This window comes from Drosophila simulans, chromosome 2L (genome assembly GCF_016746395.2).
Source record: "Drosophila simulans strain w501 chromosome 2L, Prin_Dsim_3.1, whole genome shotgun sequence".
Taxonomy (NCBI): domain Eukaryota; kingdom Metazoa; phylum Arthropoda; class Insecta; order Diptera; family Drosophilidae; genus Drosophila; species Drosophila simulans.
In genome coordinates this window covers 6,681,561-6,694,797 of record NC_052520.2, presented here as the reverse complement: position 1 = coordinate 6,694,797, position 13,237 = coordinate 6,681,561, and the positions used below count along the sequence as shown (strand labels likewise).

Sequence of the window (13,237 nt, the reverse complement as noted above, 5' to 3'; positions counted from 1 at the left end):
TTAAATGATTCGATAAGAATCGTTGCTCTTATACGAGCCCATGAGGTATCGATGGTTGGAAGCAAATAAATCATCGATGGTGCTGAGCCAGTAGAAACATCGATAGCACCATACAAACATCGATTTTGGTTCCAGCTCTAGACATTTGTGTTTTATTTTTTTTAACCGTGAAATTCATCAGTAAAAGCGACTAGCATTGGTATAAACTACAGCGGAAGCACTCAGTCACCGCCAAAGAACGAATACAATGGGGTAAGACCGATGGGCGCGGCCAGACCGGCCTAAACCTGCAGTTTTTACTGTGGGAAAAATCGACGCCGAACTAGCTGACATCTCCCCCCTATGTTGTTGTTGTTGTTGCTGGCGTTCTGTGTGTAGCGGGCGGCGTAAATACATACATATATATGTACACAAACATACACCTACACACACACACGCGTGGGCAGGCCAATTACATGTGTGTGGGTGTGCAGGTGTGTGAGACTGTGCAGGTGTGTGCGTGCGTGTTTTCCGCCCGTGAATCAAAAATCACAAGCAAGGCTGCGGAAAAGGCTTAGCACATAATGCAATTTAGTCGGCGGTCGACAGTCGCCAGCGATAACGGGAAGACACAAGATATCGAGCTCAGCGGACGATGTCAGCGGATAGGTAATAGATAAGATACATATATAAATATATATGTACAGATAAATGTACTGGAGGCTACCACGGATACGGAATTGATTTGATGGGGCCCTGCGCCCCGCAACAAACTGCCATTGCATCAGGCCCGATCCAAAGAAATATATATATCGACCTACTTCATCAAAAAAGGACCACGAAGATTATCCTGGGACTTAAGAACTGCTAATTATAAATGCATTACACACTGCCTGTTGACTAATAAACCACAGTGAAAGAATGCTTTGCCATAGTTTACACACACAAGCACAGCAACACTATTTATTGCCTGCTCTAAATGGAATTTTTAATTAATCACACGCCTGTCGCTTTAATCCCTTTATGACCCTTAGCGAACAACCGATTTTCACCTGCCAGGCGCACGTCTTCCACATTGATCCGAAGACGAAGCGCACCTGGATCACGGCCAGCATGAAGGCGGTCAACGTGAGCTTCTTCTACGACAGCTCGCGAAATCTGTACCGCATCATCAGTGTCGAGGGCACCAAGGCGGTGATAAACTCGACGATCACGCCCAACATGACATTCACCCAGACCTCCCAGAAGTTCGGCCAGTGGAGTGATGTGCGGGCAAACACGGTGTACGGCTTGGGATTCGCCTCAGAGGCGGAATTGACCAAGGTGAGTGTTTAGGATACGTTCCATATATTTATTTACTAATTACCTCGCTTTACAGTTCGTAGAGAAGTTCCAGGAGGTCAAGGAGGCCACCAAGAATGCCATGAAATCGGCCAACGGATCGAATGCCGTCACGCCCACCACCTCGGCCAACACGTCGCCCATTTCCGGGAGAGCTGTGGGCTCCATGCAGAACGACAACACAGCCATCGATCCGCACACTGTGGAGCCGCCCAACATGAGCAACACGAATACCCAGAACGCCAATCCGGACAGTCCTTCCCACAAGCTTCTAAATACCAGCGATGTCAAGGCGGACATCGGATCGGCCACTCCATCGCCGCAACCCACTTCGGGCGTAACTGGTGGCGGTGGAGTGACCATCTCGTCTGGCGGAAGCATTGTGGGCATGCACACAGGTCCTGGAGCTGGCGCCACCGCCGAGCAGCAGCTTAAGTACGAGAACGAGCGTCTGAAAATGGCCCTGGCACAAAGGTGAGCAACGCGTTTGACGATATTGGTTCAAGGCATTAATGCTATGCCTTCTTTGCAGCTGCGCCAATGCCAAGAAATGGGAAATCGAGCTGGCTACCTTGAAGAACAACAACATACGGCTGACTAGTGCTCTTCAGGTAAGCAATGTGATAAGCTTACATTGATTGAAAGTGACAGGGACGTGCATTTTGTACATTTTACTGATCGTTTTTGGTGTTTTTGTTCTAAAGGAATCAACTGCCAATGTAGACGAATGGAAGCGCCAGCTGCACACTTACAAGGAGGAGAATATTCGCCTCAAACGAGATATGGAGCAGCTGTGCGTGGGCGGCGGTGGTGTGGCTGCAGCCGGAGGAGGCGCCACAGAGGATGAACTGCGTCGTGAGGTGGCCACGCTCAAGGCGCGGACAGAACAACTGCAGAAGGAACTTATGCAACAGGAACTTGAGCTTAAGTCGGCCAATATTAGCCTACGTGAAAAGTCCAATGACCAAACGGTGGGTAAAGCACAATATTCATGTTTAGTAATTTGCTAATGAAACTCTGTTTTTAGCTGGCAAAATTGAGTGAGGTGAATGGTGTGTTTGCCAAGCATCTTTCGGAGTTGTATGGGGTGCAGAAGGATATGGAGAGTATTATACAACTTGCCAAGTGCACTTGAGACACAGAGTTGGCGTTTATGCGAAAGGTTTGCGGCACATTGCCTTTTGAGTTTCGTCTTGCTGATTGGCGTTCCTTACAGGTTTCAGTGCAGGAACAGACTACAATGATTAATACTACAACGACATCATCGACAACAACAGGAAGCACGACAAGTAAACGTTATTTAAGCAACTTTCCAACCGCGGAGGCCGAGAGCACGCTCTCCAACGTCACCTCGATACACACTCAGCTGCAGTCGTCGCTTTACGAGACCCAGAACATGCCGCAGCTGAAGGCCTTGGACAAGCATTCGGCCTTGCTCCAAGAGCTTCATCAGCGGCAGGCGGCTCCCAGGCGCAACTCTGCCTCTGCGGAAGCTGCTGCAGCCGGCTCTGATGGAGCCAAAACAGCCACCATACTCGTTTCCAAATCAAAAACCAAAACTGGGCTGCCCCTGTTGCTGAAGAATTCCATTAACAATTAGAGAAATCCCAAAAAGAAAAACCAATATCGCAGATAGAGAGAATTTATTCAGTGGCATTTTTGTAATCTTTATATTGGTAGTTTGTATACAAGAACAGCGCTAAGAGTCAGCCATGGTACTTCCCCAATTCCCGCGCACTCTTTCTTTTTTTTTTAACAAAATTGGATATTTGTGTTTCCTTGTCTCAAATTGAATGTAAACCCTTGCCCAGTATTTCGTCAAAATTCTTTGAGTCCTTGTGGCACTAATGTATGTCCAAATTGATTGATTCTCGTGCGCAGTAAAGTGCAATATACATTTATCTCTAGTATGTAAATGTAAACGATGATATTATGTGCTCTATACACCTTCAGCTGATTGTTAATTAATTTTTAATAAGAGCTTGCGATCGAATACAACCCGAAAATCATTTCCCAAAGAGAAAACCCAAGCATTTCTATTGAACAAAAGTCACAAAGATTATTTTGTAAATGTGTCGAACTTTTTATAGTATTTTTAGAAGGAACCTTTTGTATTCTCTAAATCATAGGCGTAAAATTTAAAAACTTATTTATTGAATTGTATTTCGTCTCCATTCTATGTCAAATCCCCATCATCACAATGCTCCCGTTTATTGCAGTTATGCACTGATTTACTAACATTATACATGATATTTATAAATATATAAATTACCGTATGCATAACTAACAATGACTTAGACGACGAACACACTAAGAAACCAATATTAAATATAAAACTAAAGTAAACGAAGTGAACATTTTATAAATGGATTGAAGTAATCCAAGTAATTCACGAGACTAGCAAAGTAAATAAATAAAAGTCAAGTATGTGCGTCTGCGGACAACTAGTATAATACATAAAAAAATTATTAAAATTAATTTATATTTATCGAACCGAATTAAAAACGCAACTCGAATGAAGCCAGCAAATAAATACATAACAGTACACAATCTCCGAAACACGAACACCCGCTAAACGAATCGGTTATGAAGCGGTAATTTCGAACGTTTGCGATTATATTCAAGCCATATTGTTATGCACTTGCTGCATAAATAACCCAGTTGAGAAGAAATAAGAATTAACGAAAATGAAATGTTGAACATACAAATTTAGCAGTTAAAAGTAAATAACAAATGAAAATATACATAAATAAATAAATATATAAAATAAAGAACAATTTAAAATATGTTATCTTTTAATTTCGATTTTTTTTAGGTATATGGTGCTACTATTATAATTCCTTTAAATGGCAATTAACAATAATGACATTTCATAGATTTTATTCCTATTTAAAACTTCATATATTAGTTTATTACAGTCTAGACAAACAACGATTTGTACAACTCGGACTTGGAAGCATCCGTCCAGTCGCTACTCTCATTGGGCGCCATGAAGTTGATGAGCTTGTTGTGCACCACGTATCTGAAAGTATATTGAAATGTTCGTGAGTAAATCTTGCAGATATATTATTCTGCTTCACGTACCGCAGCTTTCGCCCCTTGCTGGCCCTGGTGTCCACCTTCTTCTTCATCTTCTGGCGCAGTTTCTGTAGCTCCACGAACTGCTTGGTGATCTCGCTCATGTTGGACGAGGTGCTGGCCTTGTACTCGATGAGCTCCCGCAGCTGCTGGTGGTAGAAGTCGCTGTCGTCGTAGATGTGCTTCAATCGCTGCACCGGCGCGTTTTCCTGCTGCTCCGCCTGATTATTCTTTGGAGTCTGGGACTTTTCCACGAGCGCCTCTCGGTTGGCCAGGGCGCTGTCGATCTTTTTGATGATGTCGTAGTCCTCCTGCAAGGACTTACGCTTGACACCAGCTCCGGGGGTCAGGAGTTTCGTACGGTCGTCCCACTTTAACAGAACTTCATTGCGATAGCCAGTCATTTGCTGGAAATTGCTATGCAGTACAGAACCAAACCTTTTGACCGCTGGACCCGAATCCTCTCCGGGCTGTTTTCGCTTCACCGACTTTTTCATTTCGGAGTTTTGCTGGTGGAGTGCTGACTGGAGGGAGAGCAGTTGCTGCAGTAGCTTGGATGAGCGCTCCTGGGCCTCGTTTAGCACCGACTGCAGCTCATCGCTTTCCGATGCCAGTTTCGTTAAAGAATCCGGCGCGGGGAGCTGATTCGCTTTGCTGGTGAACTTTTGGGTGTTGATCCTCAGCTCGAGAAGACGCTCCCAGATGCGCAGCTGGTTTTGGACGGCGAGTCCTTTTTGGATTTCAGCTTGATGGTTGGTTTTGGACATTACATCCGAGGGTTTGATTGCGTCGTCTTCTGCTTCCTCATCTTCCGAATCGTTGTCATCGTCGTCGTCATCTCCTTCACTTTCCTGGTCCTCTTCCTCAGAGTCATCATCCTCCTCTTCATCATAATCATCGTATTTAAAATCTCCAGCCTCAAACTTTTTTTGAAAGTCCGTCGAATTGCTCTCAATCTCTTCACTTTCTTCACCAGATTCGGAATGTCTAGCAGCAGTTTCCTCCTCGGAATCTTCAGCTCCTCCAGCCTTTAACTTCTGCTTAAAGTCTGCCAAGTCCTCATCATCCTCATCGCTTTCTTCGTAGGACAATTCCTGTTCATCATCATCCTCATCCTCATCGTCATCCAACTCCTTGCGACTGCTGATCTTCCCTTTGTAGCGGTCACTCTGCTCCGAGAGCAGCTTGACGTTCCTCTTCCTAAAGTCGGTGCTCCGGGCATCCGGCAGGTCGTACTCCTCCTCCTCGAAGTCCACCAGACGTGGCCCCGTGGCCACATCGAAGTCCGAGTCCTCCGCGCTGTCGCTCTCGTTCGGATGGGCAAGCAGCTTGCTGACCTTCTCGGCCACCGTCTGTGGCTGTTTCTTTGACTTGCGCAGCATACTGCTAGAGTTTCATTTATAATTTCAAAACGAAAGACCTAGTTTACCACATGGACTGGTCGCTAGAGGTGGACAAAAATATCGATGCATATGTCCATGCTATCGATATTTCCACACTTGTTTAGAGCGGAGTAGTGTGACCGTTGCGCAAAATTTGGTCGAATGCGGTTAATCAAAAATTTAAATCTAATTGGTTTCATTTTAAAATTAAATTTCCCCAAAAACCTTGTATTACAAAATGATTTCAATTTGTTCCCTTGTACAACTTAAATAAAATTTTTTTAGCAAATTAATAAAGCTGTTGTTTTCCGTTCAGTTCAGCGTTTATGGACTAATAATATAAATAATTAACTTGCATAAATATCCTAAAATATAACGAATTCTGTTTGGTTAGATGCTATAAATTCAAAAAAAGTTTTGTATTCAATCCTATAAATATAAAGGGATAATGAGTGGAAAAGGTACAGATGTTAAATCACTACATACTTTTGGGCATTTGATTTAAGCCGCGTTGAGTGCAAGCGCAAATACGAAATTAATAGGCGCCCTTGAATGTGCAGTTTATTTCAGTTAGTGCACATTCTGCACGACCACTCATTAGAGCGCCGCCCCACCGCCGTCTTATCAGGTGCATCTTGATAAGGCCGCGCTCACGCCACTTTCGTAGCATACAAATGTGCGCCGCGGAACGTGAACTTGAAATCCTTTTGTCCGTCGCGGCACGCTCATTAAATTTAATGAAGCGTTTTGTCCAATTGCGTATCGCCCGGCCGGCATGAGGTTAAATTGTGAACCTTGGCAGTGGACTTGGCAGATACCAGTGAAAGCTCGACGGGATCAGAGGTGCGACATCCGAAACAAAAAGGACATACGAGTGGGACAGCGAGCGAAGTTTTAGGAAAGAAGGAAAGCTCGAAACAAGACACCGATAAGGCCTATAAGAAGATTCATGTAGATCACTTGTGCCGGCTGAGACGCGACTCATGCGGCAGATAAGGAATCGAAACATTTGGCGATCAGACGGACCACCGTTTGAACTTTGAGTCGTGTACACGCATTGATAATCGTGAAATTTATGCGGGCGGGACCTGAAAACACACACACACACACATATTAAATCCACTGACTATTGGGGTCGTCCGCTGTTATCAATGTACCTAACATTGTATACCCGCTACTTGAAATTAGGGGTATATCAATACGGTCAGTCGTTTTGTAACACTGGCGAAGGAAGTTCCTTATAGATTAAAAATTAAAATGGGAACTTAAAGAGTAAGGAGAGAAAATAAATTCTAATTTTCATATCGTTTGGGCTGTCATATTAACGCATTCAAAAGTATAGTCCTTGTCCAAAAAGTAGGCTATGTATTCTACAGGAGGCCGAGGACCGGGTATTTGAATGGTCGGGACTTCAGAAGCTTCCACTTGTTGCGCTCATCTTCCAGCTGGGTTATCAGTAGCTGCCGAGATCTCGAGTACGCGGCATGAGCATCCCAGGCAATCGGTTCAGTCAGTTCCTGCTCGTCGATCGGTGTGAGTGTGGATCTGGAGTACCGTTAGTCGCAGCCGTGTGTGCCGTTAAGAAGCTCTCGCATCATCGATAGCGATAACTACGCGCGTGGGCGGTGGGCAGTGTGAACAGTGTATTTTCGTCGCTGCTGGGAGGTGTGTGCAAAATAGAACTTACCCAAATCGCTTTATTCGAAAATCTCAGGTTCAAATCTGCTATATCTATATAGTACACAGCAGTACACGGTGTGGCCGCGTGTTTAGAAAACGCAAAACAAAACGGAAATCGCAAAAAAAGGAAGAAAAACAGAATGAAGAAACGTATATAATAGTTGTATATAGAGGAAAAGTGATTTAAACAGCACGTACGCGTTCTCGTAATCGAAGATTACGCCTACAATAGGTAGTATATACACAAGCCGATCGATTAGTAAGAGCAATCTAGTCGAATCTCCCTGTAATCTTCGAGGGGTTCCAGCACTCGGCTAGGTGAACTTGGGCTTTTGCGAGTTTAAAGTTTATTCAGTTTATTCAGAACGGAATCGAATTGTTTTGGACCGTATTTTGCTCGATTCGAAAACTCTTTTATTTTGAATCACATTTGTTTGAGCACATTAAAATGCCAAGTTCAAAAGGCATCAAATGCGGCGCGTCTAAACAAACAACCCGTAAAATAATTCGACTAAAGGATTAATGTGAGAACGATTTGTCCGAGTTTTTTGCAGCTATTGCTGTTCAATTGAGTGAACTTTCGGTTCGATTGAGCGCAATTGATTAACAGATTAATAAGCCAGCGAGAGCGCAAGATGCTCCCCATTATAATTATTATACCGATGTAGATGTACATACATATCAATTCTAGAAAACACACCGAGCCGGGCAGCTCAACATAAACGGAATTTTTATTATCAATCGGAAACTTAAATGCGTTAATGCCGCGCGGGAATATTTGGTTCAAGGTCATTGCCAGCTTTAACACCTAGAAAAAAAGGGGCCAACAAACAAACAAACAAACAGAACGTAAATAATCATACCAATAACATAATAAACAAGTTCTTGAACCTAAAATCCAAAGCAATCGAAAAAGTGTTCATTATCATTATCAAACTGAGTGCAATTGATTCGATTAATTGAGTGTCTGTCTGTCAGGGAATATTAATAATATATTTGTTTGTGTTTTCAATATTGAGCTATCTCTATAGACGGCACAATAATAAAGCATTCGAAAAGTCAAAAAGCAGCGCACACGTTTCACAATTATTTAATGACAGGCCCCCAAAACGAGCCCAAATGATAAAGAACGCAGTTTAAACTTTAACAATTAACATTTTTGGTGTATAAAAAAATGAATAAAAAACATTACTATAAAGAAACAGAAACATTTAACAAAAACAATCAAGAGTATCTTAACATCCATCTGTATCTGTATCTTTTGATTTAGAATAAAAGAAGTTATCTTTAAGGCAAAGCCTTGATGCAGTTGCATTCAGATACAATTCATTAGCCTGTCCCAAAAAATGGCAAAAGTAGCTGAGGAGAATGATCATCGTGATCTAAGTAATTGGTCGAACGTGAACGATACCAATGGCACCATTCACCTGACCAAGGATATGGTCTTCAATGATGGCCACCGATTGTCCATCACAGTGTACAGGTGAGTGGAATTCAGACCAGCATTTTACAATCTGGTCGTCAAGATCAACTTTATTCAGCTTATCAACTTTGACTTTTACTATCTGTAACAAGTCTAAACTAATCAATTCATATGGCGGTGTGGGTGTCGCTGCCTGAATTATAAACACCTATAAATCATAGGGTCATCACCGCTGGTTTCTCCTAGGGTGTCTGGCTATCTGTCTGAGATTAATCATTTTCACTTGGAATTTGAACTTTGCGGATCATTGTAGGGTTCACTTTATAGAATGCCAGAGATTTGTTTAATCGATTAAGTGTAACTTGCTCAGTTAGTCAAGGCGTAGAAAGTGCTTAATTTAGCACAGCAGCCAAAGGTGGGCTTAAACTAACAATATAATTGACCGGTTCTAAAAAATATTATTCAAATTCATCCTAATTGGAAACTTTTGAGGGACATCAATTTTTTCAGCCCAGATTGTCTGCAATAGATACCAATAGAGTACGATTCATTTACCTCATTCATTCAACAAGCTTAGCTTTCCAACTGCACTTCGTTGACCCACTTAATGGCACCCACGCAGACACCCACCTTCGGGAAAAAAACTTCTTTAATTTCCCACTCACCCATTTAATCGCTTCTGAACCTTCTCCCGCACCCCCAATCTCCTCCTGCACCCGGTTCCTAATGTCGTCTTTCATTTGGATCAGCATACTGTTTGTGATCTCAACAATTGGCAACAGCACCGTGCTGTATCTGCTGACCAAGCGGCGACTGCGCGGTCCCTTGCGTATTGATATCATGCTAATGCATCTGGCCATCGCCGATCTAATGGTGACGCTGCTCCTGATGCCAATGGAGATCGTGTGGGCCTGGACAGTGCAGTGGCTATCCACGGACCTGATGTGCCGCCTGATGAGCTTCTTCCGCGTCTTCGGCCTGTACCTGTCCAGCTACGTGATGGTCTGCATATCGCTCGACAGGTGAGTCCGCCGCGCCGCTGACTGTCGCTAATGGACCAAATTGATAGCCAGATAAGGTGGCTCGAAGTGTCAATCGTTGGCCGACGGCCTCTCACCACCTCTGGTTTCTCTTGTCTCCATCAGATACTTTGCCATACTGAAGCCGCTCAAGCGGTCCTACAACCGGGGACGCATCATGCTGGCCTGCGCCTGGCTGGGATCTGTCGTCTGCAGCATTCCACAGGTGGGTTCCAGACAACAGTTCTTAACCACATTGGGAATTACTTCAATTTACGCACTATTTTTAATTGCTGCCATGTCTATTTAAATAAGTTATTTTCTACCAGTAAGATATACTTAATTGTCATCCATCTCCGGCAGGCCTTTCTCTTCCATCTGGAGGAGCATCCCGCCGTCACCGGCTACTTTCAGTGTGTCATCTTTAACTCGTTCAGGAGCGACTTTGATGAGAAGCTGTATCAGGCGGCCTCCATGTGCAGCATGTACGCCTTTCCGCTGATCATGTTCATCTACTGCTACGGAGCCATCTACCTGGAGATCTACCGGAAGAGCCAGCGCGTCCTCAAGGACGTGATTGCCGAGCGTTTCCGACGCTCCAACGACGACGTGCTCAGCCGGGCCAAGAAGCGTACGCTCAAAATGACCATCACGATTGTGATTGTGTTCATCATCTGCTGGACTCCGTACTACACCATCTCCATGTGGTACTGGCTGGACAAGCACTCCGCGGACAAAATCAATCCCCTGGTGCGCAAGGCGCTGTTCATCTTCGCGTCGACCAACTCCTGTATGAATCCTTTGGTCTACGGACTCTACAACATTCGCGGGCGAATGAACAACAATAATCCGGTGTGTACTATTTTATATCAGAGGTTTTGTTTATGAATTTAATTAACTTTCCCTTTTTTTACAGTCGGTAAACAACAGGCACACCTCGCTGTCCAATCGCCTGGACTCCTCTAATCAGCTGATGCAAAAGCAGTTGACCAACAACTCGCTGCTCAATGGAAGAGGCCAGGTGATGGCAGCCGCGGTCTCGGCCACCACAAAGTTGGCCAATGTGGTCGGCCTCAAAGGCACTGCCAATGGCAATGGCTCAGCTGCAGGCGCGGGAACAGTTCCACCAACTCCTCCGCTGACAGTATCCATCGCTCCGCTGGCCACCGACGACGAGGCCAACGATGATTCCTGCCTCAGTGCGGTCACCATCAGGTGCCAGGATCAATCCCCGATCCGCCAGAAGTAATTTCGGTCTCTACACCCGTTTTCTACCTTCTTGCTAACTTAAAAGTCCCATGCTCATTGCCATCCTTCATCTAAATGATTTACAACCGCTCCTCAAAATCACTTTTCCTTTTCGAGGTTCGCCATAAAAAGTTGGGTTTTATGTTGTGGTTTTAGTGTTTAATCTAGCACAAAGCAAGGGATTTTTAAAATACCTTTGACTTCTGAGTTAATTCTGTTGGATTATGTAAAGTAAATTGTTTTAAGTCTTGGGTTTTCGCAGTTTTTAGTGTCTGTTCATCTGATAACTTGTAACTGCCTTTTGTAGCAGCTATGTGATGCATGATACTGAAGCTTCACTGTAGATTAATCACAGATTAACGATCGAGTAACAGCAATACTTTACTTTTTACACCCTGCATATTATGCAACATCTAAAAAGGGTCCATATGTCCTATCTTAAATTGGGTTAAGATAGTCCATTTGGGTTAATGAAGGATTGCATCATATCTCCCACTTTAAAGCCCATTTCCAGACCGCAATTCATTTTATGTCAAAACATCTGAGCATCAGCCAGAGAGTCTAAACAAATATATATCATTTCAGATGTGACGACTCCATCGAACTGACCAGTGTGGTCAAGTAGACAACATATGGAGCTAATGGAGCTCCGAGAGCAACTGGATCAATTAAGCGATCTGCTACTGTTCAACTGGAGGAGTCGGCTTGGAACAAAGGGCATTTAATTTGCTAACCAGCTTAGTTCGGAATTTTCGTCATAAATTCTTTTCGCATTTGCATTTAGCTAGGGACAAATTAAATCGTTTTCAAGTCCACGAACGCCAAAGCAGCAAAGATACAAATTTCGATTTCAAAAACGCTTTGTATTGAACCATCAAAATGCTTGGCAAGCAAAGCTATCGCCTAGGAAATACGATTAAGATGTAATGCCGCTTACTGTTAGATATACTCTAGTTAGTCGGATTATTGCTTAATTTAAAATAATTTATTCATAACAAGTAATTATAAACGAAATCGAATAAATGATCTTGAAAATTATAGAAAACATGCTGAGTTTTGTTTGCGAAGAGCCCGCAATGCCGGTTTTTTGTTGTTGTTAACTTTTGTTAACTTGGCATTAATCACTAGTTTTATGGCTTAAGCCCTGCACGTTAATTAATACCTTTAATATTTATTAAATATTTTTGAATTGATATGCGAGCAAACCAGTTTTATTTCCCCGATAAGCTGATGAATTGACCTTTAACTAGTTTTAATTATATTGTTATTGGCACTTAAAAAGAGGGGCTGTGTTGAAAATTAAGTGATAAGCACTTGCTCTTTTTTCGTAGGGTAAATGGAGAGCTATGTTAACACCTTTAGGTACATATTTGTAATTAGATATGCATGTTTATCAACAGGCATTAAATACACTCTCCTTTGAATCATTAAGCCGGAAGCTTGACCAAACTCACTCCAATCAAACCATGTCTTGCCAACTCCCACACTTTTTCCAGTTGCAAGGCATCTGGCCTGGTCGCCGTCATTGGCCAAAGCCACGTAACCCAATTAACCGGCGAAGCCGTAAAATGACAATATTTCTTGGAGCAATTGAAGGCTGATGATAATCCCCAACCCCACCAAAGTGTTAGAAAGTAGCTCACTTTCGTTACACTGCACAACAAAGTCACGTTCGCTGAGGAGAAAAAAAAAACACTCCAGAAAGCGCTGCACACGAAGAGCAGGAAGAATGCGTGTAATCGAATCTTGAAGACCGAAAAATAAACATGTTAATAATACAATTTTATGATTAATACGCACTGAACTGCAGTGCGAGGGGGTGGGGGAAGGTGGGGCATTTTGGGGGCACAGAAGATCGGAGGAGATGAGACTTGATGTTGCTGTTGTGGCGTCGAAAAGTGCGTGGGACGTCTTAGCTCGTAACCACTGAAGATGCTGGGAACAACTCGAGGAGGATTCGGACGATGGAGTGGGGGGAATGGGGCGTGGGGCCAGCGAGGCTTATTTATAAATCACGCACATAATGAAATTTCAGCAAGTGGTCGCCGCTGTCCGAAAAGCGGCAAAATATGCAGCGTTGATGTGGG

At 43.5% G+C, this 13,237-nt stretch overlaps 3 protein-coding genes across 7 annotated transcripts; 2 read left to right on the top strand and 1 right to left on the bottom strand.

Annotated features, from left to right (window-relative positions):
• Positions 1-75: 75 nt before the first annotated feature.
• LOC6731258 (homer protein homolog 2) lies at positions 76-4,104 on the top strand. Its single transcript, XM_016178849.3, is given in 7 exon segments — positions 76-252; positions 1,014-1,302; positions 1,358-1,794; positions 1,853-1,931; positions 2,025-2,291; positions 2,348-2,482; positions 2,537-4,104. Coding segments are annotated over 7 exon segments (1,596 nt in total). The 5' UTR covers positions 76-247; the 3' UTR covers positions 2,921-4,104.
• LOC6731256 (protein Aatf) lies at positions 4,098-5,903 on the bottom strand. The gene is made up of 2 exons (XM_002078379.4): positions 4,405-5,903; positions 4,098-4,342 (listed from the first exon to the last, which is right to left on the bottom strand). Exons 1-2 carry the CDS (start codon positions 5,778-5,780, stop codon positions 4,240-4,242), a joined length of 1,479 nt encoding a protein of 492 aa, XP_002078415.1. The 5' UTR covers positions 5,781-5,903; the 3' UTR covers positions 4,098-4,239.
• Positions 5,904-7,264: 1,361 nt separating this feature from the next.
• On the top strand, positions 7,265-12,180 carry LOC6731255 (gonadotropin-releasing hormone receptor). 5 transcript variants are annotated; one of them, XM_016178854.3, is made up of 8 exons: positions 7,267-7,445; positions 8,152-8,309; positions 8,731-8,943; positions 9,633-9,905; positions 10,029-10,128; positions 10,266-10,754; positions 10,819-11,147; positions 11,736-12,180. In XM_016178854.3, exons 3-8 carry the CDS (start codon positions 8,807-8,809, stop codon positions 11,773-11,775), a joined length of 1,368 nt encoding a protein of 455 aa, XP_016023811.1. In that variant the 5' UTR covers positions 7,267-7,445; positions 8,152-8,309; positions 8,731-8,806; the 3' UTR covers positions 11,776-12,180. The 5 variants fall into 5 exon arrangements, with proteins under 5 accessions (XP_039149266.1, XP_016023811.1, XP_016023807.1 ...); XM_039293332.2 differs by lacking the exon at positions 8,152-8,309 and having other exon boundaries at positions 7,265-7,313; XM_016178850.3 differs by lacking the exon at positions 8,152-8,309.
• Positions 12,181-13,237: the final 1,057 nt, after the last annotated feature.

Coding starts and splice junctions, on each gene's coding strand:
- LOC6731256 (XM_002078379.4), bottom strand. CDS start 5,780: ATGCTGCGCAAGTCAAAGAAACAGCCACAGACGGTGGCCGAGAAGGTC. Junction 4,343..4,404: donor AGCAAGGGGCGAAAGCTGCG/GTACGTGAAGCA, acceptor ATATACTTTCAG/ATACGTGGTGCACAACAAGC.
- LOC6731255 (XM_039293332.2), top strand. CDS start 8,807: ATGGCAAAAGTAGCTGAGGAGAATGATCATCGTGATCTAAGTAATTGG. Junction 10,129..10,265: donor TCGTCTGCAGCATTCCACAG/GTGGGTTCCAGA, acceptor CATCTCCGGCAG/GCCTTTCTCTTCCATCTGGA. Junction 10,755..10,818: donor GAATGAACAACAATAATCCG/GTGTGTACTATT, acceptor CTTTTTTTACAG/TCGGTAAACAACAGGCACAC.